We start from the raw sequence: 23,443 nt of genomic DNA on the forward strand, positions 1-23,443 counted from the left end.
TTTTCTTCTGGAGAAAGTCTTATTTGTTTTATTTTAGCTAGAATAAAAGCAGTTTTTAATTTTTGAAACACCATTTTAAGGTCAATATTATTAGCCCCTTTAAGCCAATTTCTTTTCAATAGTCTACAGAAAAAAAAACATCGTTATACAATAACTTGCCTAATTACCCTAACCTGCCTAGTTACCCTAATTACCCTAGTTAAGCCTTTAAATGTCACTTTAAGCTGAACACTAGTGTCTTGAAGAATATCTAGTCTAATATTATTAACTGTCATCATGACAAAGAGAAAATAAATCAGTTATTAGAGAAAAGTTATTAAACTATTATGATTAGAAATGTGCTGAAGAAATCTCTCCATTTAACAGAAATTGAGGGAAAAAATATATGTACAGGGGGGCTAATAATTCTGACTTCAACTGTATATTGTACCTGTTCATTGTAACATCATTAAATAAATAAATGATTTCTATAATAAAGGAATGGTTTATGTATGACCCAGCACTATAAAGCAGAGTGAGAGTGTGCTGACCCGCTGCATCTCGCTCTCCAGCTGCTTCTTCCTGCGCATCCTCTGCTGGTGGTTCTTCAGGATGTTCTCCACGTGCTGCTCCATGAAGAACTTGAAGGCCTGCGGAGAGTACATGGGAAGTCTGCTTTCGCCCTTGCGTTCCTCGTCTCGTTTGTGACGGCGCACCGGCACCGGGGACGTCGTGATCTGCTTCTTCTCTTTAAATAACAAGCAACAGAGAAGGTCAATCATTTATTGAACAAACGGAAGGAGAAAAAGAAAAGCAAACGTTTCTGCTATGAGCCTTCGTCAGCGTAATGATTCATTATCTGTTAATGCTTATATATAGAAAAAAGTGATGTAATGTGTGATGTTTATTGACTTTTCACTTGAAAAGAGAGGAATAGGACGTAATTTTGAAGGTATTTCAGATGTTATTGTGTTAAATTACATAAAATAGGCTACTGCATAGTTTCTACAACAAATTTGACAAAACAAGAACGTATATAACCTTAGCTTAATGTTCAGTGGAAATGTTTAATTTAAGATTTCCAGTTTTACACATGTTGATCAGTTTAAGATTACATTTCTAAAGTTGAGTTTGTAATAGACCTTTTTTAATACACATACTGGAATTTGTTCAGTAAAAGTGTTTCCATCGTAGTTTATGCACATCTTTTCTTATCGAATAAAAAGTTTATCCTACTCAGTTATGAATTTTATGTGTATTTTCAAAAGTTATGTGCATCTTGGCGTTTCCATCAACCGGTTTTTCATGCGCATATCCAAAATGTGCATTAAAATAAGTGGGTAGAAACGCAAGACTAAGGCGAGAAATACCGATTCGTCTATAAAAAAAGGGGAGGAGACCGACAAAAACTCTGAGTTTAGAGAATAAAACCTGCTCCTGACCAGGTTATGTTCACAGAGTAAGGGTGCGTTCACACCTGTGAATCGATTCAGTTGTTCTGAAACTGATTAAAATCGTTACATTGTTGCTCTTCGTTCTTGGTGCGGTTCACTTTCACACGGCAAAGTTTCTAAACGGACCAAAAGAGCTAAAACAAGTCACGTGTGAGTAAACTCTCCTCACATTGGTCAGTTTCACGGTTTATTTTGCAGTCGCGCTCAGCTGTCAGGAGAGGTGGTGGTTGGTGGTGTTTGACAGGGTGCACGTGACGTGTCTGAAGACAGAGGACGGATGCGGTGGGGAGGGGTGAGAAGGAAGTGCGACGTATTTGAGGACCGGAAAGGAGACGCACGATTTCCGGGAGATTATCACTCGTTTGCGGGCATCCTGGAATCTCTGTGCATTTGCGGGAGACCCCCGAAACTTCGGATGTCTGTGTAATGACCTTCCGCCCAACTAATAATTCTATCTTCAAATAGCCGTATGCCTTTTACATATCCATAATACACTGTGATTAACCGGGCTCAGATCGCATCGCTTTCTCAATACAATCGATCCGCTCCAGAGTTAGTTTCAATCGAGCCAAGACCACCTCATTCAAGTGATCTCATAGCGATTGTTTTGGCGCAGATCAGAGCGCAATTGGTGGTTTCACATATGCCAAACGAACCGCGCTAACTGGGCGAACAAGACAGGTTCCCAAACAAAAGTGTAGGTGTGAAAGCACCCTAAGTTACCTTGATAACTGACTCAGAGTAAAAGTAACCTCTCTTTCAGAAACAGGCTTGACTTACCCTGCTTTTACCAGTTTGGCAAACCAACCATTTTGTAATTGAAAACCCAGAGTTTCTCTCGCTTCAGGGTTAACATACTCTGAGTTTTCACTTAACCTCCTTTCTGAAACCGGGCCTATGATGACCATTAATACCAGAGTGGGGAAATGTCAAAACAGCTTTTTCTGGTTTCATTATCGAGGCACGCTGTGAGCAAAATTACAGCTACAGTTTGTTTATGTTTAACATGAGGTATCATGTCAGAACCCCGGATAGTGAAAGTGTCACGGATGGATGATATCAGACTCTGGGTGAGTTTACTTGAATGTCTGTGTGTTTCAGTCTGACATGATGACTGCAGTCAGAAACTATTGCTCACCTTCCTCCGAGCCCTCGGCCCTCTCGCTGGAGCAGGTGCTGTCTGTGTCGTTTTCGTTGTCTGCCGCGTCCCCTTCTTTACTGCAGGGCTTTAGTGCGGGGCTGGAGTCGTACCCTGGTGGCGGCTGCTGCTGCTGGAGCAGGTGTTTGGGATAGGGAGGCGGTGGGCCCTGGTAGCTCGGGACTTCAGCAGCGGGTGCGGGGGGTGTAGGCGGCTCTTGGTAAGCAGTGGGCGGAGGTGGCTGCAGCCAGGGCGGGTGCGCAGGGGCCACAGCGGTGTGCAGCTCCGGCTTCTGCACACGCATGCTCTTGACAGGCTGCAAGATGGGCGCCTGGGTTACTGTGGTGACTGTGGTGGCAGAGAGCTGTGAGTTGGGACACTGGCGTCGATTGTTTGGTGTACTTGTGAAAGAGTTGGAGCGTCCTGGGACGCTGTGCGTCCATGATGAGGAGGTGTCCTGGCCGGGGGGCGTCTGAGCCTGCTGCACTGGCGGCCGTATTACTCCAAGGTTGTACATGTCCAGGTTGTGGCTGTTGCGGTTGGGCACCAGCATGCTCTGAGGGAGGCTGGCTCCGTTTGGAGGTGCAGTAAGAGCACTGGACTGCATCTGCTGGGCTGTGGGGCTCTGCCTGTTGGTTTGGTGCATGGAATAGGGAGGTGGCGGTGGCTGCCGGGCACCACTGTTCATGCCCATGTATTCGTTTTGCATGCTGCCGTTCTGAGGCCAGGATGGTGGGAAGTTAAACTTGTTGCTGTTAGAGTTCTGCATGATGATGGGCTGCCGACCCACCGGCACCGGGCTGAGCCCGCGCTGATTTTGGGACTGAGGGTTTATATAGCCATCACCTCGAGGGCCTTGGGGCACTGGGGAGATCCGGGGCACCAGGTAATCCAAGTTCCCAGAATAGCGCTTGGTTGAGGGATTGGAGTCCCATGAAGACGGAGGAGGAGTGATGCTGCGCACCTGCCGGGACAGGGGAGCGTTCACTCGCTGGCCGCTGGAGGCAGATGCCAGATTTTGAGGGAATGTGGCAGGCCGAGAGAGGTCACTTTGAGGCCCGGGGCTGCTGGGGCGATAAATGAGGACATCATTAATTAAAGCGCTGTGTCGCTGTGGGGCCAGAGACTCTTTTGAACCCTTCCAGCTTTGCCGCCGCAACAATGGCTGTTGAATTTGGGGTGGACCTACAGAGGACACAGCCACACATCAGCAAGATACTTTGAAAAACATGTTAACAAGATTTCATTTAGAGAGAGTTCAGAGTAGGGATGGGCGATATAGACTTAAAATTGTACACAACAATTTCTAGTGTTTATTGACATAATGTTAAGTCAAGTATTCTGTCAATCTGTCCTTTTGATTTTCCTATATCAAAAAATAATAATACATGACAAAAAAGGCACTTCAAGCAGAATATTAGCACTATGCAAATGAATTGGTAAAATGTTTTACACGGTCATCATGACAAAAACAGACAAAATTAGTCAATTTCTTATCATTAGTCAAACTTCTTATTAAAAACATTAGTTAATCATTTTTGCCTGTATTTGACCCAATGCTCCTCTAGTTAACTAGCAAGCTGTGGATATTGAATGCCTTCCCTTCAGGTTAATACAACATTACGAGACACTGTTTACAAGCACAACACACACTGCGAGATAATTTTTATAAAAATGATGGCAAGATTGAAGAACGGGTGCAAAAATTTGGATTCACTATGCGAGTCTGCAATAAGGCTCCTCTCTCCTTCAGATGTGCTCAGTCTTGCTCTTATAACTCAAATCAGAATCCAGAACCACAGTGAGCATGCACATGTTGGTATGTCTGGAATACTGGAATACCCACACTGGGTTGGGTTGTCTACCAATCAACCACGTGTTAAGGAAGTGTCTTTGGTTTAAGGTCAGGTGCAGCAGACAACAAGCAGGTTAATAAACTACTGTACTGTAGTCTGACCCCATAGTATCACACTGCTACCCCGAGCAGACAACAAGTAAGTAGAACTTCTGTGTTCAGCTGATTTGACACAATATACATTGTAAAAGCGCGAGAGAAATAAAGATGAGTTTAACTGAATTGAAAATTTCTATCAATAGAGAATAAATGAATATATTATATATATAATATATATGAATATATGAATATATATAATATATATGAATATATGAATATATATAAATGAATACAGATTCTGTGGCTGCTAGTAATCAGTGTAGGGTAGATTACTTCAAAAACACTAACTAAATACACTATTAATATTGTATTTAAAATACATTCTAAATATGTTGTCTAAAAAGTAACTGCATTACTCAATAAGTTATTTAATTGCTAACAATATGCTAATTCAGGCTAGCAACATGTTACTTTAAGCTAAAAACATACAGAATACAAACTAAATTCACAATTCTTTTAGCTTTATTTACAAAATAAACACTTAAGAATGTTAAACGTGTATCAAAGTATATTTCACTCATTCGATAAAGTGACTTCTTTTGTTAAAACATCTAGTTACTCTCCAAATATATTAGCAGGGTTTTTCCTGCATAGAGGATTACACGTCATGGCCACCGACAGACCCATAGGGATGCTCAAGCACTGCTCATGCATTTAATTACATTTATTGTTAGACTTTTTAAATAAGACAATATTTGACCAATGCAAAATGTGTTTAAGTGGCAAAAACTTTGTGGCTGGGAGTCCAGCATTATTTTGATCCTGATTTGCGTAAAATAATAATATGTAAATCAAAGGCGGCAACACCAAGGCTCCAAAAATACAAATTAATTAAATTAAAAATTTTAATTAAATAAATTTGTATTTTTGGAGCCTTGGTGTTGCCGCCTTTGATTTACATTTAATTTGCACTTTTGGCTGAGCACCCATTTAAGAGAGATGTGCGTGCTTTTGTACAGTTTTTTCGTAAAATAATAATAAAAAAAAGAGACATTTACAATTACTCTGGCTCTCTGAACTTGTCATTTAATGACACTAACTAGTTACTGCTGTTATAACACTGCTATTAATAATGCCTACCCGCTTGTTTTATGGCCGTGTTCACAGGACGTGCCGAAGGGATCTGCTCCCTCACAGCCTCCTGGAAGTTTATCCTGTTGACCATCAGCTCCTGTAAAAACACACAGATGATGAAGATTACAGGACACCACATTGCATTGATCACATTTTTGAAAAGTGTCTGAAACATGACAATCATACGCTTTATTCATTATAATAACGCAAACACGTTGAGCTGTTCGGAATATAAAATTAAGCCCATGTTAAATCATTATTACACGGCTGTCTAGAATACTGGATTCTGATGGGTCAGTCGTGACATTCCAAGGCATGTTATTCCCAGATAACAAATGCCGAATAACATGGACTCATTCTGGAAGTGAGAATCACCCTGACCAGTGAAAATGCTCACATGCATTAACTAACATCCACATTCATGTGTTCAATTGAAGAATTAATAACTATTACAGTTTTAATGTTTTTCAGGAAGTTGTTTTCACAGAAAAAAAACATTCAGTCTTTTACAACAGTCCTCTGCTTTGTGCCAATAAGCCTGTAGGGCTTTCTTTTGTTATAACTTTCTGAATGTACATTATCCGTTGGGATTCATTACATGGCATTTATATGCAAACTGAAAAATGCTGTGTGAAAGCTGTGAGCTCCCGAGCATTTAATTTGCATTAGTGCAATGCTGTTTCATTATGTCAGGGTTCCACAGAACACTTTCCTGTTATTAATGGCACGCTGCTGTCAAATGTTTATGCAATGGATTGCATGCATTACTGTGCTTGTTTAACATCCCTCATATCAGTGAACATGCTCATGTCATATCATTTACATCAATATTTCATGTCAATGCATTTTTGACTGCAAATAACTTTGTAACAATTGGGATAACGTACAGCAGGTCACATCAAGACAGGTGCACTGCACATTACGTTGGAAATAAAGTACATCCAAGATGATGTTAATCGCAGAATAAAGCCCAAACAGGTTTATCAGTAGCCCAAAGCAAAGCACTGTTATATAAAACTGAAGAGTTTATTCTGCAAAAACATCCAACTTGGATGTACTTATCCCCCTTACTAAACAGGTTCAAGCCACAAAACATAAAAATTAGGCACTAACCATTGTTCTGAGCTGTAATAGTTAATTAATTCCTTAGTTAAACTGACAGAATGCAAACAGCTGATGGAGTATACACTAACCTGCACATTATTCAGACACAAGACGGCACTAAACAGGTAAAAACTATTTTAAAAATGCGGCGTGACAGACAAGCAGATACACATGAAAGTGGATGTAAGTATATGGATGTGAACGTATTCACTGACAGTCAAGGTGATTCTCAGTTCCTGGATGAGTCTGTGTCATTCAGCGGTTGTTATCTGGGAATAGCATACCTTGGAATGTCACGACTGGCCAATCAGAATCCAGTGTTCCAGACAGCAGTATAATAAGGCAGGCTTAGAATTATGGGTGCAATGATGCAGATCAATCCCAGTTTCAATGTCACAGTTTCAGTACAATTTGATATACATTCAGTAAAAAACAGGACACTGTCAAATAAAATAAAAAAAACTATATCTAATCAAAAGAACAAATAAATAAAATACTATTACTAAAACAAACAAAAACTAAAGCAGCACTGTACATGTGGCACACGTCACTTTCACGTGAATGTGTCCATAACTGCTGGACATTGTGCATGTCATGGACATATATTTAAACATGCACAGAGCCAGTTCGGAGGATAAATAAAATGCAAGACTGAAACATGAACGTCGTACCGAGTTGTATTATATTAAGTATTGCGGCATAACTGCTCAGAACAGACTATAACTTATAAAAGAACATGAAATGAACCTGAAAGTTTAATTCAAGCCACAGAATGTAATCTTGGCCACTAGAGGGCGTGTATTCACAATGAACAAAGGTTTATTTTCATGACTGAGTGTGGAATCATGGGAGTTGTGGTTTCATCATCCTACCGGAATCATGTTAATGGATGGAACCCTTATTATTAACAGTTGTAGTATGGTAGTACAAGTGAAACACTCCATCTCACTAGTTAAAACTGATAACTACCCTGATTCAGTTACTATGACCATTTATGTGAAGCTGCTTTGACACAATCTACATTGTAAAAGCGCTATACAAATAAACCTGAATTTAATTGAATAATAGGGTATATGCGGAAGTATGCTAAAGGACTTTTAATTTGCCAGTAACCTAGGTTAAGCGCTTCCGGTGAACTGTGCGGCATAGCAAAATTGGCTTGTTTAAGGTCTGTTTTCTTTAAAAATAAGCGATCTCCACTGGCTGAGTGATATATGATATAAAGTGGGTCTCAGATTGTACAAGAACTGCATTAAATTACATTTCCCCCTGCCATGTCTTTATAATATAAGCATTTATTTTAACCCAGTATATTCGATGACGCTTCTGCGATATACTGCCGATTCTGACGGGAGCGTGCAAGTAAACGACTTTTTGTCTCGTTTTACGCTTGAGCAACTAAATGAATGTCAAAATCTATTTAACTGAAAATATTTTGATTACATTACAACATCAATGCTGTAAAAGGAACCGTATAAAATGGATAACAAGTCACATTAACCGTTCACCAGATGTTTATCGGTATGAGAAGAAACACTAGCTCCGCATATACCCTATTCCTCTTGATTTGAACAATCTGTATAGCTTTTAGCATAATTCAGTACCCAAGTCAGCAAAATATTTGTTTTAGTATTTTTTTTTATTATTATTTTAATGACAAACCGTAAAAGTTGTACCTTTAAAGTTTGGTCTAGATGTCTGCCAAAAAACACCAAAATCTGTTTTGTCAACCAATATGCAAATCTGGCAATTACACAAGAAATGCAGAGCAGTAAATCATATAGACAAAATATGTCCACCATCACACCCACAGCATTAGAGTATGACACGTCACCGAGTTCACTACAACAACCAGTGCTGGTCCGGCAACATACCACGACAGTCATTCCTCAAATAATCCAAATTATAAAGTGACAGAGGGAACATTCCTGATACAAATGATTGATACACCGCGTTTAAGGTTGAGAGGACACAAAAACAGCTCACTTCCGTACATTCGGCTCCGATTAAAGGGATAGTTCACTCAAAACTGAAAATTCTGACATCATTTAACCATCTTTCACTTGTTCCAAACGTGTTTGACTTCTTGTGTTAAACACAACGGAAGATATACTAAAGAAAGGTGGAAAACTGTAACCATTGACCTACATAGCACAGCACAGATTTTTTATTTAATGCCATGTCAGCAACTATTTTATGCAAAAATGTGAAAAGAAGCGTCTCAGCAGAATGCAGTCTATAGAGACTACAGTGCTCATTTGTGCTTCATCTAAAACTCCATATTTATAATCCTCTCAGTCGCTGACATTATCTTCAGCAGCTCAAACACTCTAATAGTGAACGGCTGCTTCTCACTCAGGGCTGTGTTTGCTATTGAAGGCGAGATGGGCTGTTTCTCAATATGCATTCTTGTCTGTACTTTCGTTCTTGTGTCCTCGTGAAAGTCATCAACCGTTACCGAAGTACTATTCCAATTCAAAAGTTCACATCTTGCCAGAGTACAGATAAAATTCCCGCATGTGTACTTGTTCCGTCCCTTTTATCCGAACTTGAAGCGCAGGTATCCCAGAATGCATTGCAGCCCAAGCAGGGAAAGCTAATGGCGAAAGATAAAACCCGCACGATTTTTAAAATACTCCTCTGTTGTCACCAAATAAAGTTTTTAGAGTTTTTCAGGCGATAATATAGTTGTTTTAAACTCGAATCGACAGTTTGTTTATAAAAATAGCGCGCCTTTGGCGATGTGGCTCAGCTTATGCGGACTCTGATGCCCCATTCACATAGGGCTTCAACAACAATGCTTGACTGAAGGCGTGTCGGAAGTTGGAGATGAAGCGATCGTCATAGCAGCGTCAGCCAATGAAACTCAGTCAGCATTAGGCCACTGTCTAGCTGGTGTATTTGCATACAGCGATCTGTTTGATTGACGCTTGAAATCGGCGCTTGAAAAGTTGAGCTAGTCCCAACTTCTGCAGCGAGCAACGCCTCTGAAGTGGCGCCGACGGATCCACAATGTAGTTCGGCAATGCCTGACATCGCCCATTCAAAGTGAATGGGAAGCGTTGACGCTGACGCCACCTTGTGAATGGGGTGTGACCCTCAGCCTGTCAGCGAGAACTTAGTCATCACCTCCTCTGCCGTAAGCTGCTTTAATCGGCCAGTCTATCTCGGATATACCGCATCTCTCCATTGTAGTTAAAACATGATATTTGATTCATCTTTTGCATATCTAATGGACAGTTTTTGGTCATTTATATTTATTATTTGTTCTCAGGTGTATTATTTTGTCAGTGTTATTTTGCTAGGGTTTATAATAGTCTTTAATTATGTTACTATGTTGTACGAGGTTTGTCTTTGTTTACCAAATTGCCTAACGTTATCTTTATTTCTTATTGTGCACGTCTTGTACTTTATACTTGTATAATTTCCATTGTAGTTTATTAAATCTGATAATCAAAGACATGAGTCTGTGTATAATAACACATTTTACTTTACATTTATATGGATTTGTTTACATTTTCTAAAATTAAAAAAAATATTGATTATATTATAAATATTAATATAATATTATTTATAAGGCTGTGCTTTATACAATTAAATCATTTTATTGTTAATGTACAGTGAAACCGATAAATCCATGGTGAGGTAAGTGACGCTATAAAGTAAACTGCTGTTCCATTTCTGTCATCGGGAGTTCGTTCTTCCAAGTCTGAACTTTGCGTACTTGGTATTGAGAAACAGCCATGGTCACTACTCACTAGTGGGCGGGGCTTTCCCTCTCTGATGACACGTACAAAGGAAGAATGTCAATCAAAGTGTTTCTGCAAGTTTTTATTAATTCTGATTATAACAAATAGTTTTAATAAATGCTTACCCTAAAGGCTGTAATCGAAAGGTTGCAGGTTCAACTCCCATTCCTCTGGAAGTAATGCTCACTGTGTATTTGTGTGCATGCTCTTAGGATGGGTTAAAAGCAGAGGACCAATTTGGAATTTGTGTAAAACCATGCTTGACAAGGCCCACTTCTATAGAAATTTGTGGAAATTGACATCCTAGCAAATTTTCATGTTTGTGTGAACTGCCCCTTTAAAACTCAACCAGCTGCATTACCTCATCAAAGCCGGGCTCCTGCGTCTGGAGTGTGTGTTTGCTGCTGTCTGCGGAGCTGTTGTCTCCGCTGGAGGAGCTGTCGTGGGCGAACGGCTGCAGGGATTTGCGGATCTCCTGCAGGGCTCTGTGGTGGTGGGAGTTTCTGGGGTTGGTGCTGCGCCCCTGCTGTCGGGACTCATCCGGCGGGCCCTTCCCTGAGCTCTGCTCCGGCTTGGACGCATTGGAGGACGGGGAGAGGTTTCGCAGGCTCTCTCGGATCTCCTGCAGCATTTGCTGACTGTTGCCGCTGTTGTTGCTGGCAGGGAACGTCTTGGGTCGCATTTGTCTGTATCCCTCGGGTTTCTCGGCCCTCCTCATGTAAAAGCATATGTTAAGTGCCAAGGCGGTGAAGAGCGAAGCGGTCCAGAATCCAGCGTCTGTTTCAACTGCAAACTGAAGGAAACACTGATGAGCGGTCATCAACAAAAATAAACAAATATTGTCATTCATTCATTCATTCATTTTCTTGTCGGCTTAGTCTCTTTATTCATCAGGGGTCGCCACAGCGGAATGAACCGCCGACTTATCCAGCATATGTTTTACTCAGCAGATGCCCTTCCAGCTGCAACCCATCTCTGGGAAACATCCATACACACTCACACACACATACACTACGGACAATTTAGCCTACCCAATTCCCCTATAGAACATGTCTTTGGAGAAACCGGAGCACCCGGAGGAAACCCACTCCAACACTGGGAGAACATGCAAACTCAACACGAAAACGCCAACTGACCAAACCAAGGCTTAAACCAGCGACCTTGTTGCTGTGAGGCGAACGTGCTACCCACTGCGCCATTGTGCAGCCCCAAAAAAATAATAGAAAAATCTAAAAATAATTAAATCACTAATTTTGTCAAACCTTTGTAATTAAATCTGTAAATAAATTTGAAAAATGTTGGAAACCTGTAACCATCGACTTTCATGGTATTTGCTTTTTTTCTACTAATGATGTCAAGTTTCCAGCTTTCTTCAAAATAACTTCTTTGGTGTTCATCAGAATTAATAAACTTATAACTTTTGGAACACTCGAGCGGAAATAAATAGCGAGTTAATTTTCACTGCTTGTTTGTTTGCAGAGCAAAAAATTGTCTTGAAAACTGGTGACATAAATACATCCATACAAACCGCTAAAAACACAAGCATAACAACAACAACACATCATATGACAATTATACAAGTTTAAATATCACTTAGACTCCTTTCATAATCAGTTAATTCTCAAGAAAATAAATAATAAAATTGCTATTAAACAATGTTACGATTTAAAATCACAACCGCAATTGGGACTGGGCATGGTATAAGCTGCTATAAGTTTGATAACCTTGGATAAAAACACCACGGTGTCAGGGTATTGTGATTACTGCTCTAAAATATACTCTTTTTAAATGTCTGGGTAAAAACTGGGTTCATCTCGTCAAATTTAAGATGTTTTAAGACCTTTTTAAGACAAAATCAATCAAATTTCAGACAATCACAGGGCAAAACGCTAACAATTTTCTGTAATAACAGTGAAATGTTTTGTACTTGCCAAATTAAAAATTAAAATTAACTTATTTCTCAGCCACATATTTTAATAAATTGTGTCAAAACAAGCAAACTCTAGTTATATACATATATATATGTTTTAGCCCAACCTTTCTTTAAAAAAAAGACTATAAAAAACTATAATAAACAGGATTTTTGCACAAAATAATTACATTTTTTTAAATGTAATTTTGTTTTCTAATGTTCAATAAAATGTCTTCTGAATTCTGAGGTCTTAATCAAGGTTAATTTTTATTTTCAATGTAACTACACCAACATTACAAAACGCTATATTTTGATGTAATTTTTTTAATCGACACTCACAATGAGATACTCATCTACAAGTCTTCTGAAAATCAAAGCAAAACAGAATATTTTTCACAAATCCAATGTAGCATGAACAAAAAATATTATAGCAATGAGAAATAGCAAAAAATAATTAATTGAAGACAATCAGAATGCCTCAAAGTTTTAAAAGCTACACAAAACAACATTTATAAATGTATGCATTAAAGCATGAAAACATGGAGAACTTTTAAACAAATGTTATTGTAAGGATGTAATGAAGACAATTAAACCATATTGCTAAATAGTTATTAGTTAATGTTAACTTTGCATAAAAACATGGAGAACTTTTAAATGAATAAATTAAACTGCATTAATTTAAATATATGTTATTGTAAGGATGTAAGGAAGACACTTAAACCATATTGCTTTTCGATTTTAATTCAAATTCAATTAATCTGCACACTCCAAAAAAACAATAATAATCAAAAGGATAAGAGTTGGCGCTCGATAAAACAAAAATTATAGATTTTATTTAATTTATTATTTTTAATATTTATGAGGAAAAAGTGTCATTATAGATGTGACAGATGTGAAATTGCCACTTGTGTAACTTCGGTAAATCAAATTGAATAGTTTGAAAACATTGACACATGCAATTTTGGGTATTTCTAAAGTACTGTAAAATGCTTGCTTACCCAAAAAAAACCCTGAAACGGTGTATGTTCTTTGGTGAAAACTCTCTTTTTTCCATGGCAAGAATGACATTTGCATGGGATTGTCCTCCTACAACTAACAACAACACTGATAAAAAATATATAATGTCAAAGATCTTTAAATGTGATCACTGATTAATAATCTTGAAAGCCTACATCCTTATGGAAACATTTCAGAAGCAGAGTGGGTTTTAGGGAGAACTTTATCTGCTATAAACATTATTTCTAATATTGCATAATCAATAAGTATTTTTATTTAAAATAAAAAAAAATTGCATAATCAAATAATAAAAAAGTTAAGAAAATTAAGCCTAGTATGCTGCATGCATTGCGTTTCTTTTTCTAGATTTTACTGTTTTTTTAGTTATGTTAATAGCTCACGGTTTAGATCCTGCTTTTCTAAAGCTCACTAGCCCATAAACAATGCAGACTATAAATAAATAGCCAACTGAGTGACCAAAAGCAGTTACTGTTGTGATAAACGGGTTACTGTAAAGGGATAATCAAGCCAAAAATTATAAATGTGTCATTATTTACTTTCCATTCACTTGTTTCAAACCTGTGTTTGTTTATTCCATTGAACACAAAAGATCAACATTGAAGAAAGTTGGAAACCTGTAACCATTGACTCCCATAGTTTTTGTTTTCCCTACTAGTCAATGGTTACAGGTTTCCAACATTCTTTAAAATAAATATTTTATATTGAACAGAATTGGAACCGCTTGCGGTAAATTAACTTAAATAATGAATAAATGATAACTTTTTACATGAAAAATCCCTTTAAGCACGAGTCCCCATCCTCACCTAGACAGCATCACTAAGTAGGCACCTCAACAGGTTTTTGAAACACAGTCCCAGCGTTCAGTAGTTTCACACAGTGCTAACGTTAGCTCACTTAGCCACTTACTATCGCCACACAACACCTTTAAACCCCCCAACCATCATTCACACCATATAAAATCCCTTTAAACCTGATAAATCATTTATGAATCGCTCCAACAGGTGACTGAGGCCTAAAGCTGAGGCGATAGCATACCGCTACCACACACCGAATAATAAGACGAACTACATCCACCTACCTGCTAATGCGAGCTCGGCATGACGCTTGTACAGGTGTGTTTCTCTCCGTGCTGTTCGATAATCAATAACTCCTGCTCGGAGTCTGACAGATACGTGTGTTTGTGGACGCACCGCCTGCTTCTCTTTGGTATTTACTGTCGTCTTGAGTTTTACAACGGCTGTCATGCGCGTCACAGGAGCCCGGATGTTGTTGTTAAGCCCCGCCCCCTCAGGAGCCGTCTTGAGGCCCGGGGCCCCTCTGGGCGCCTGCAGCTTTATTATATGGACACAGTTGCATAACAAGAGTTTTTATGCAATAATATGTTGATTGTAGCAGTTTTATATACACAAATGTAGATTTGTTAAAGATACTCCCTGTTACACAGCGCTTAAAATTAGTTGTTCATTGGATGAAAGAACATTTGAGAGCAAGCGCCGTCAGAAACAGCAGACAAGCACAGCTTTGAAAATACTGTGGTAACATAAATATTCATATTTTAAAGATCAGAAAGAGTTGAGAGAGTGTGGAAAACGCAAATAAAAAAAAGTAGTGATTTCTTAATTTACTTTGACTTGTGTTTTATTGCCGACAATACTACAAACATTATTTAATGTGTTCCTTGGGATTTTTATTGTTGTTTTTTTTGTAAATAAATCTGTATTCCAATGAGGTGACACAGTGGATTCATCTTTTTAAAACGAAGTATTGATTTCTTAATTGACTTTGACTTGTGTTTTATTGCCGACAATACTACAAACATTATTTAATGTGTTGCTCAGGGTTTTTATTGTTGTTTTTTTGTTTGTAAATAAACCTGTATTCCAATCAGGTGACACAGTGGATTCATCTTTTCAGAATGATTTTTGAAATTATACTTATTGCAAGTTTTAAATAATAAAGATAAATATGTTTTGTTTTAAAAAATCATTTAGCATTTTATACGAGTAAAATATTGTATTTTATTAAATAAAAAATATACCAGTTATAGTTGCATACGTTGGCACACACATTTTAAATAAAAATCATTAAAAAAATAACATGCAGTAACACAGCCAAGTGTAAAGTGTTTATGTAGATGTAATTGTGTAGATTTGTAAAAATTTTGTCAAAATAAACAGTCAAATCAAGCATACAGTACAGTTAAGGTCAAACGTTATAATTCTTTTGGAAAATGTCATTAATTTATTATTATTTATTATTAATTTATTTATTTGCCAAAATAAGAGGGATCACACAAGACATATGCTTATGTAAATGCAAACTTTAATATATTTCAGATAAAATAGAAAATTTTATCTGGATAAAAAATTCCCCTATATATGAATTTCATATAATTGATTATAATGATTCTTAACCCTGTTAAACCTGACTAAATTTTCACAATTTTTGGAACTGAAATGTTTATTAATCCTTCTATAAAGATCCATTTTTATACCATATAGCAGAATTCACCAACATGGTGCCCGCGAGGATCACATGATTGCCTGTGGGCCTGTTTTAAAATGAGCTTACCATAGCACCACATACCAGTAAGCTGCATCTAATGTTTTTTGAAGCTACAGTATTCTTTTTTAAATCACACTCGCATTGGTGTAAAATTGAAAATGACATAAAGTTATATATTTAAAAAACTTTAAAAACAATTTCAGACAAGTGAAGTGTTGCATATTGATATTTATCTTTTTCCAATCAATGTTGACAACTATTGTGAGAAATCATTAACATGATCAGTGCCTTCACATAGATGAATATCTATTATAATAATATTATCTATTATTATATAATTATTATTAATAATAATTGAGCAAATTTGTTATTAGGAAGTGTGTATCAAACTGGTAGCCCTTCACATTAAACGATACCCAAGAAGTAGCTCTCAGTTTCCAAAAGGTTGGTGACTCCTGCCATCTATCTTGATTTTGCATCATATTAATACATCAGGCCTTTTTTGCTCAAAACTATTTTAGTTTACAAAAACAGTTTGCCCATAACATTTTAATAAAATAGAACATTTCAGGCAGGTTTTCTCTGTTTATTTTTTACACAGTACATTTTAAAGTCTTTGTTTCAGTCAATTGTTAATGCAAAGACAGACCTTAAACCTCGCATGTGGGAAGTGATTGCATTCGTATGTTCTTTTGCCCTTTAGGACTCCCTTATAAATCATTTTGTTTTCACAAATGTGCAAAAAGTACAGAAGCAAGGCATGTCAAGGTGTCACAATCATTTAGTGGGGAAAATTAAATTGAGAAGAAATTTGGGTTGGGATGAGAAGTAATTCTTTGTGACTTAACAGGCTTAGTGTAATTATGCTTTTATACTTCATACTATTTCAGTTGTGTTCGGTTTCAAAACTAGAACCTGCATACCTATCAGTAAATGTGCAGTTGCGCCCCTGGGCCCGGTTTTTCAAAAGGTTTAATCCGGATCAAATTTATCTGGATTTAGTAATCCTATTTTTGCCATCCGTGATGACGTAATCCAGCTTACTTTTTGAGCCAGTTTTTTTAAAGCAACATCGGATTGGATCAATCTGATCCGGATAGGAACTTTTCAGGATCACTAAATCTGGATAACCAGCGCTCAAACAGGACATCACAATGTAGAACTATAGATATGTAAAGAGCAGCTAATAGAATAGGCACCTTGGGGCCAATATAACTTCATTTTTATTTGAAATGAAAACACACACATTTGAAAAAAACTAAAAACAAGAAAAACCCCACCCCATCCTCCTCCAGCAGACAACTCATCTGAGATCTACAACACAAACACTACATTGAGGATATTTATAACAAGTTTCAAATATAGATGTACTGAATTTAAAAAAAGACTTAATGTCAAAACCTCCTGAGCTGTGCTTCTGCTCTTTCAGTCTTTTTTTGCATATGTTGAAAGTGATTTTAAAAATCAGCGATTGCCATTCTTTGCATTTTTCGTTTTTTTTTCTAGTTATTCTGTAATCATTGCATGCATCACTAATAAATATTCTGAAAACTAAAATATTTTTCATTGTGATGAATATATAGATTAAATATATAGATATCAATTAGAGACCGAATAAAATTGATTGCTTTTGGTCAATTTTTGACAGCTGTTTGGGGAATTATTTTATGGGGCCAAACTCTTTCTACTTTGCTGTAGGCCTATACTGAGAGGCTGAATACGTTAAAGCCTACTGTAGCCTGGCGGAGGAACAAATACAATTAAATCCTTACGAATAAATAGGATATCTTGTAAGATACTGCATGATCTAAATATAGCATTATTTGATGAATTTTGTAAGTTTTCATTACATTTTGGGCATGAAATCCACTCTGAATCCACCCTTCTGATGGGATCAGTTTAATCCAGATTTTTTGGATCAAAGTGATCCAGATCCTACAAAAAAAAAAGATCTGAAAAACCCAAACTAAAGGTTTGATTCGGATCAAAACCAAGATTGGATTACGTGATCTAATCCGATTATGTAATCCGTTTTTTCTTTTGAAAAACCCATTTTCAAGATTTGATCCAATCCCTTATCCAAAATCCCCGTGGATTACTTTAGAAAAACCGGACCCAGGGCTACTTGATTTCGTAGCTACTTTGGTTTTACTACAGTAAAAACATAGTTAATGTTCGTATGGGTGTACCTGGGTTTATTCCTTCAGTTTTAAATAGTTTACTAGTGTAAATGAAGTTTTGCCTGTCGTCGCGGCGGTGTTTTGTATGCTAATGGAGTTTCGACACCGCATTGTCTCGAATCTCCCTGATGACCCACACTGGCCCTGATGTCTGTTCGACAACACGTGACGCCATCAATACATTTAATCTACTCTGCTGATTTTAACGGCAAACAGGACCATATAAAAGAGCAGACTCGACTCACTGTCTAGCACATCGTCTCAGGACATCGAGGCTGTATTTGGCAGAAAACAAACCTTAAAAACACCCCAGTCTGCGGATTATTCAGCATCTCCGAGGACTCTCAGGTATTGTAGTTGTGCCTTTTTAAACCCATTGTTTACGTCATACTATTTTTACAATTGGCTGCCAATTTTAGGCAACATTAAACAAGTGACGTGTTCGCTTTAGTTACATTTTTATATGCCAATAACTGAGTTAAGATGCGTTTGAGTAGGCTAACAATGTTTGTTTCAGCTACTTTAATCAATGCAATTTAGATTAGTTGAGTCAATATAACAGTCTTAATTTTGCTTCAGTTATAGTAATTAACCACACTTATTTTACATTTCATGCAATAAAAAACAAAAACGCTGGATCACTGGTGTAACTTACTGGTTTAATTATGACATTTTCATTGTGATTTTTGTTTTGAACCAAAATAAACCTCGTTAATGTGAATATTACTATTATACTGTTTACTTTACTTGCACTGTAAAAATGCTGGCTTCCGCTCAGTTTTTGTTAGGACAACATAAAGGAATTAAGGTTAACTTATTAGTTTTTCCAAATGTAAGTGATTTGAAAATAAAATAAGTAACTTAAGCTGTTAAACAACTCAAGAGTTGTAATGTTTCAGCTCATTTAAAATGAGTAGTTTGTAGTTTTTTTGAATGCAAGTTATATAAATGAATCTTAATATGTTAGTTTGTAGAGAATTTAACTTTATTATTCCAGTTCAGGGTACTTTAATAATGTTTAATAAAACTAATAATGTTTTCTGTCAGTCACTTGTGTACTAGACTAGTACACAAGCTGAGCTCAGAACTGCATTTGGATTACTCTTCTGCACAACAATAACCTTATAACTAATAATATAATATAGATTAATAGAAATAATAAATCTAAAAAAGAGAGAGAAATCTTTCATCTATTCACTCTTTGCTTGTATCAAACATTCCTGTTGAGCACAAAAGAAGATTCCCTGAAATATGTTGGAAACCTGTAACTTGTCTTCCACAGGGTTTGTTTTTCCTTCTATTGAAGTCAATGGCTACAGGTTTCTAACATGTTTCAAAGTATCTTCTTTTGTGTTCAACAAAAGAATCTCCTAATGGTTTGGAGTATGTAGTGAGTAAATCTTATTTTTTTGAGTGAACTAATCCTTTAAATTAAAATGACCAACAGTTTTATTCTGAGTTTGTGTTTCCTAAAATCTCCTCTCTCATGTCTGTGTTTTCTGGAAGGCTTTCAACGCAGCGCTCTACATGGCTCTGTCAGGAGAGGTGTGTGTGGTGACGGGAGCCTGCGGGTTTCTAGGAGAAAAGCTGGTCCGACTGTTGCTGGAAGAGGAGAATCTGTCTGAGATCCGGCTGCTGGACAGAAACATCCGCTCAGAGCTCATACAGACGCTTGAGGGTTAGTGGACATGAACATTACACGCTCTGCAATATCAATCCTGTAATTAGTTCTTTAATCTTTATTAGTTTTGTGCTCTCATCTTCTGTTTGTTGGCATTCTTCCTAAAAGAGAGACTTTAGTCTATATTAGGTGTTTGCTTCGACATACAGCCTAAAAGTCCAATTAAACTATAGTGTGTATTTAATAGACACTAATGCCTGAAAGTGAAGGATATGCCTACTGAAAAAAACAGCCTAGGCTGGTTGGCTGGTTTTAGCTGGTCAACCAGGCTGGTTTTAGAGGGGTTTTGGCCACTTCCAGGCTGGTTTCCAACCATTTCCAGCCTGGTCTTAGTTGGTCAGGCTGGAAAATGACCAGCTAAAACCAGCTTGACCAGCCTAGCCAAGCTGGGATCCCAGCCAAAACAGCTATGTCCAGCTTAGACTAGGCTGGTCAAGCTGGTTTTAGCTGGTCATTTTCCAGCCTGACCAGGCTGTTAATGGCTGGAAACCAGCCTGGAAGTGGCCAAAACCCCTCTAAAACCAGGCTTGCCAACCAGCCTAGGCTGGTGTAAGCAGTTTTTTTTTCAGCAGGGATACAGAAAACAAAATCTGTTCTGCAAAATTCATCATTTATATCATATAAAACAACTGCCATCGCTTCAAGGAGGCTGTCTTTGTTCATCTTTTGTTGAAATAGCCCATATTAAAACACAATTCCTGACCTAAATTATTTATTTTCACCATACTGGAGCCCATCATGGTTTACTGCATGCCAGAATCCAATCATTATCCATAAAAACACTGAAAATAAGTTTGAATCATGAACTAATTGAATTAAATGTATGAGTTCGGTTCACTGACATGCATCTATATTAAACAAACAACACAAAAGCCGACATCCTTTCTTCTAATACCCTTTTAAGCGTCCAAAAATGCATGCAATTGAATGTGTTGCTGCTCTGTGTGCTCAGATGGCCGTGGAGAGACTAAAGTGAGTGTTATTGAGGGGGATATCCGAGACCGAGAGCTGCTGAGAAGAGCTTGTAAAGGAGCAACTCTGGTTTTCCACACTGCGTCTCTCATTGATTACAATGGAGCCGTTGAATACAGTGAATTACATGCAGTTAATGTTAAAGGTAAGGGTTTCGTGTGTGTATAAAAGAAGTTTTAATCCTAACACCTGCAACTTAAATTTGTGAAAATGATGAAGTTAACTTAATCGATTTGTGTTGGGACAACATGAAGAGATTGTGTGCATCCCAGCACTCTTACAGTGTGTTTCTATTGTTTGTCTTCCTACGACAGCTACACGGCTCCTGCTGGAGACCTGCATCCAACAAAGCGTGTCCTCCTTTATATACACCAGCAGCATTGAGGTAGCGGGTCCCAATCGCTGTGGTGAACCCATCATCAACGGCCACGAGGACACGCCTTACTACTCTTATCCTATCAGCAACTACAGCAAAACCAAGCTGGAGGCGGAGCAGATCTGCCTTCAGGCCAATGGAGAGCTGCTGCGGGACGGAGGACATCTGGCGACCTGCGCTCTCAGGCCCATGTTCATCTACGGGCCGGGTTGCAGGTTCACTTTAAACAAACTCAGAGATGCGATCCGCAGTGGAAACGTGCAGCATCGACTCTCACAGCAGAGCGCAAAAGTCAATCCAGTGTATGTAGGAAACGCCGCCCTGGCGCATCTGCAAGCAGGACGAGCGCTCAGAGACCCGGAGAAAAGAGCGGTGGTGGGGGGAAACTTCTATTACGTCTCAGACGACACGCCGCACATCAGCTATTGTGACTTAACCCATGCTCTCATGTCACCTTTAGGATTTAGCATCCAAAACAAGCCCATTCTGCCCATCTTTCTGCTGTATCTTCTGGCGTTCTTCATGGAGATCCTGCAGGCCGTGCTCCGACGCGTCCTGAGATTCACTCCACCCCTAAATAGGCAGCTAGTGACCATGGTGAACACCCCTTTTAGTTTCTCCTATCAAAAGGCTTGCAGGGAGTTCGGGTACAGTCCTCGATATGACTGGGAGGAGGCACGCAGGAGCACTACTGATTGGCTGGCGTCGGTGTTACCAGCTGAAAGACGATTGGCTAACAAGACTTGAGCGCTCGTGATGGTTATGATTAAGACTACCCTGCAAAACGTGCTCAGTTTTTCCTTGTTTCTAATTCACATCTCTATAAAATCTTCAATCGAAAAGCATATATGGGCATGTAAACATGGTGGTGTGTTCAGAGTTTGTGTGTTGAAGCTAAATAATCTGCTGGTGGTGTTAGTACAATAATCCCACCTCACACTGAAAATAAGATTATTCACCCCTTTTGGCTTATTTTTTTGCTTGTCTAGAAAATGCCTCTTGATTTAAGCGTTTTTAAATATTTAGACTTGAAAGCCAGACAGTAATTGTTTCAAGTCCAAATATCTAAAGTCTTAAATCAAATTGCATTTTCTAGATGAGCAAAAATATTGTCTTGTTTTCAGGAATAGGAAGTCATAATGAAGTGAGTTCTTCCTTTAAAACAAGCTAATCAATCTGCCGATAGGTGAGGAAAATCAGGGGCGCAACTACACATTTACTGAGGGGTATGCGGGTTCAAATTTTGTGTGATCCCTCTTATTTTATATTAATTAATTAATAATAAATGAAGACAAATTTTCAGATTAATCTTATAACTTTTGACATTATGTATGATTTGATAGTTTATTTTGATAAAAACAAAAGCAAATCTAAACAGTTACATCTACATGAACACTTTCGGCTGTGGGACTGCATGTTATTGTGTTAAATGATTTTGAATTAAACAATAACAATATTATATTCGTTTAAAATGCAAAATAATGTTTTTTAACAAAACATATTTATTTATTTTTATTATTTGAAACTTTTAATAAGGATAATTTTAAAAAATAGTTTTGGCACAACGGCGCCCCCCCATGTGTGGCGCCCCTATGCGCCGCATATACTGCATACCCCCTTGTTGCGCCACTGAGGAAAATAATTTAATTTCTAAAGGAAGTAAAAACCAGATGATTTAGCTTATTGGCAGATTATTTTCATTTGGACTCATTATTTCTGAAATGTTCTGCTTGTTTGGGAAAATGCTTCTTGATTTAAGAATTAAACCTTTCAGTGAGAAAAACACGTTTTGCAGTGTAACTGGTGTGGATCAGCATGACTGAAAAAATCTGGTAAAGCAGAAAATCTTAATAAATGCAGATTGAAATTAGAACAAGATAAAACATATAATCCCTGATGATCGAGGTCTTGGAAACAAATATGTGACGTGTCAATGTCTGGAGGAGAACTTTTAAAGCTCCATGACCTGTGCGAACTCTGGTTATGGCATTTTGTGGCTCCTTGTTGGTTAAACGTGCCAATAATTAATAATACAATATATTGTGATTAATGTACACTGTCAAACAATATCCATAAAATGATCTGTTTTCTGTATTTTGTGACTCATGTTTTTATTTTGTGAAGTTTATTTATAAACTAATTTCGAGAGGATCACGTGCTTATGATTGATCACAGCCGGTGCTGCATTATCCAATCTATGATTGACCAATCAGATGATTCCCAAGCCACTTTAAATACCCTAAGCTCCATATCACAGCCATCTTCGTTTTGAAGAATCCACCCCTACTCCTCCTCCTTTCCTAGATGGTCTGTTGCCTCACAGCAAGAACGTCACTGGTTCTAGTCCT

General features: G+C 37.9%; 2 protein-coding genes across 9 annotated transcripts in view; one reads left to right on the forward strand and one right to left on the reverse strand.

The window, feature by feature from the left end:
- lats1 (large tumor suppressor kinase 1) overlaps nucleotides 1-14,616 on the reverse strand; it is a 31,783-nt gene extending 17,167 nt beyond the window's left edge. For 5 of the 6 annotated variants that reach the window (XR_012395486.1, XR_012395488.1, XR_012395487.1 and 2 more), the window contains exons 1-5: nucleotides 14,460-14,616; nucleotides 10,814-11,245; nucleotides 5,606-5,696; nucleotides 2,572-3,756; nucleotides 531-727 (exon numbers count right to left, since the gene is read on the reverse strand). Coding sequence is in view for 3 of the 6 variants with exons in the window: in XM_005160312.6 (XP_005160369.2) it covers nucleotides 531-727; nucleotides 2,572-3,756; nucleotides 5,606-5,696; nucleotides 10,814-11,170 (1,830 nt within the window). In the remaining 3 variants the exon portion in view is untranslated. 6 annotated transcript variants of the gene reach the window in all.
- A 3,692-nt stretch (nucleotides 14,617-18,308) lies between these two features.
- hsd3b2 (hydroxy-delta-5-steroid dehydrogenase, 3 beta- and steroid delta-isomerase 2) lies at nucleotides 18,309-23,189 on the forward strand. 3 transcript variants are annotated; one of them, XM_068215390.2, is made up of 5 exons: nucleotides 18,320-18,414; nucleotides 19,573-19,744; nucleotides 20,700-20,864; nucleotides 21,034-21,470; nucleotides 21,556-23,189. In XM_068215390.2, the coding sequence occupies exons 2-5, from the start codon at nucleotides 19,594-19,596 to the stop codon at nucleotides 21,652-21,654; spliced, it is 852 nt and encodes a 283-aa protein (XP_068071491.2). In that variant the 5' UTR covers nucleotides 18,320-18,414; nucleotides 19,573-19,593; the 3' UTR covers nucleotides 21,655-23,189.
- Nucleotides 23,190-23,443: the final 254 nt, after the last annotated feature.

Source organism: Danio rerio, chromosome 20, assembly GCF_049306965.1.
Source record: "Danio rerio strain Tuebingen ecotype United States chromosome 20, GRCz12tu, whole genome shotgun sequence".
NCBI lineage: Eukaryota > Metazoa > Chordata > Actinopteri > Cypriniformes > Danionidae > Danio > Danio rerio.

What these genes read in the sequence shown, in the direction of transcription:
- hsd3b2 (XM_073932201.1), top strand. Translation starts at nt 20,675, where the DNA reads ATGTGTTGCTGCTCTGTGTGCTCAGATGGCCGTGGAGAGACTAAAGTG. An exon ending in ACATGCAGTTAATGTTAAAG is followed by an intron (nt 20,865 to 21,033) that starts GTAAGGGTTTCG and finishes TTCCTACGACAG; the next exon opens with CTACACGGCTCCTGCTGGAG.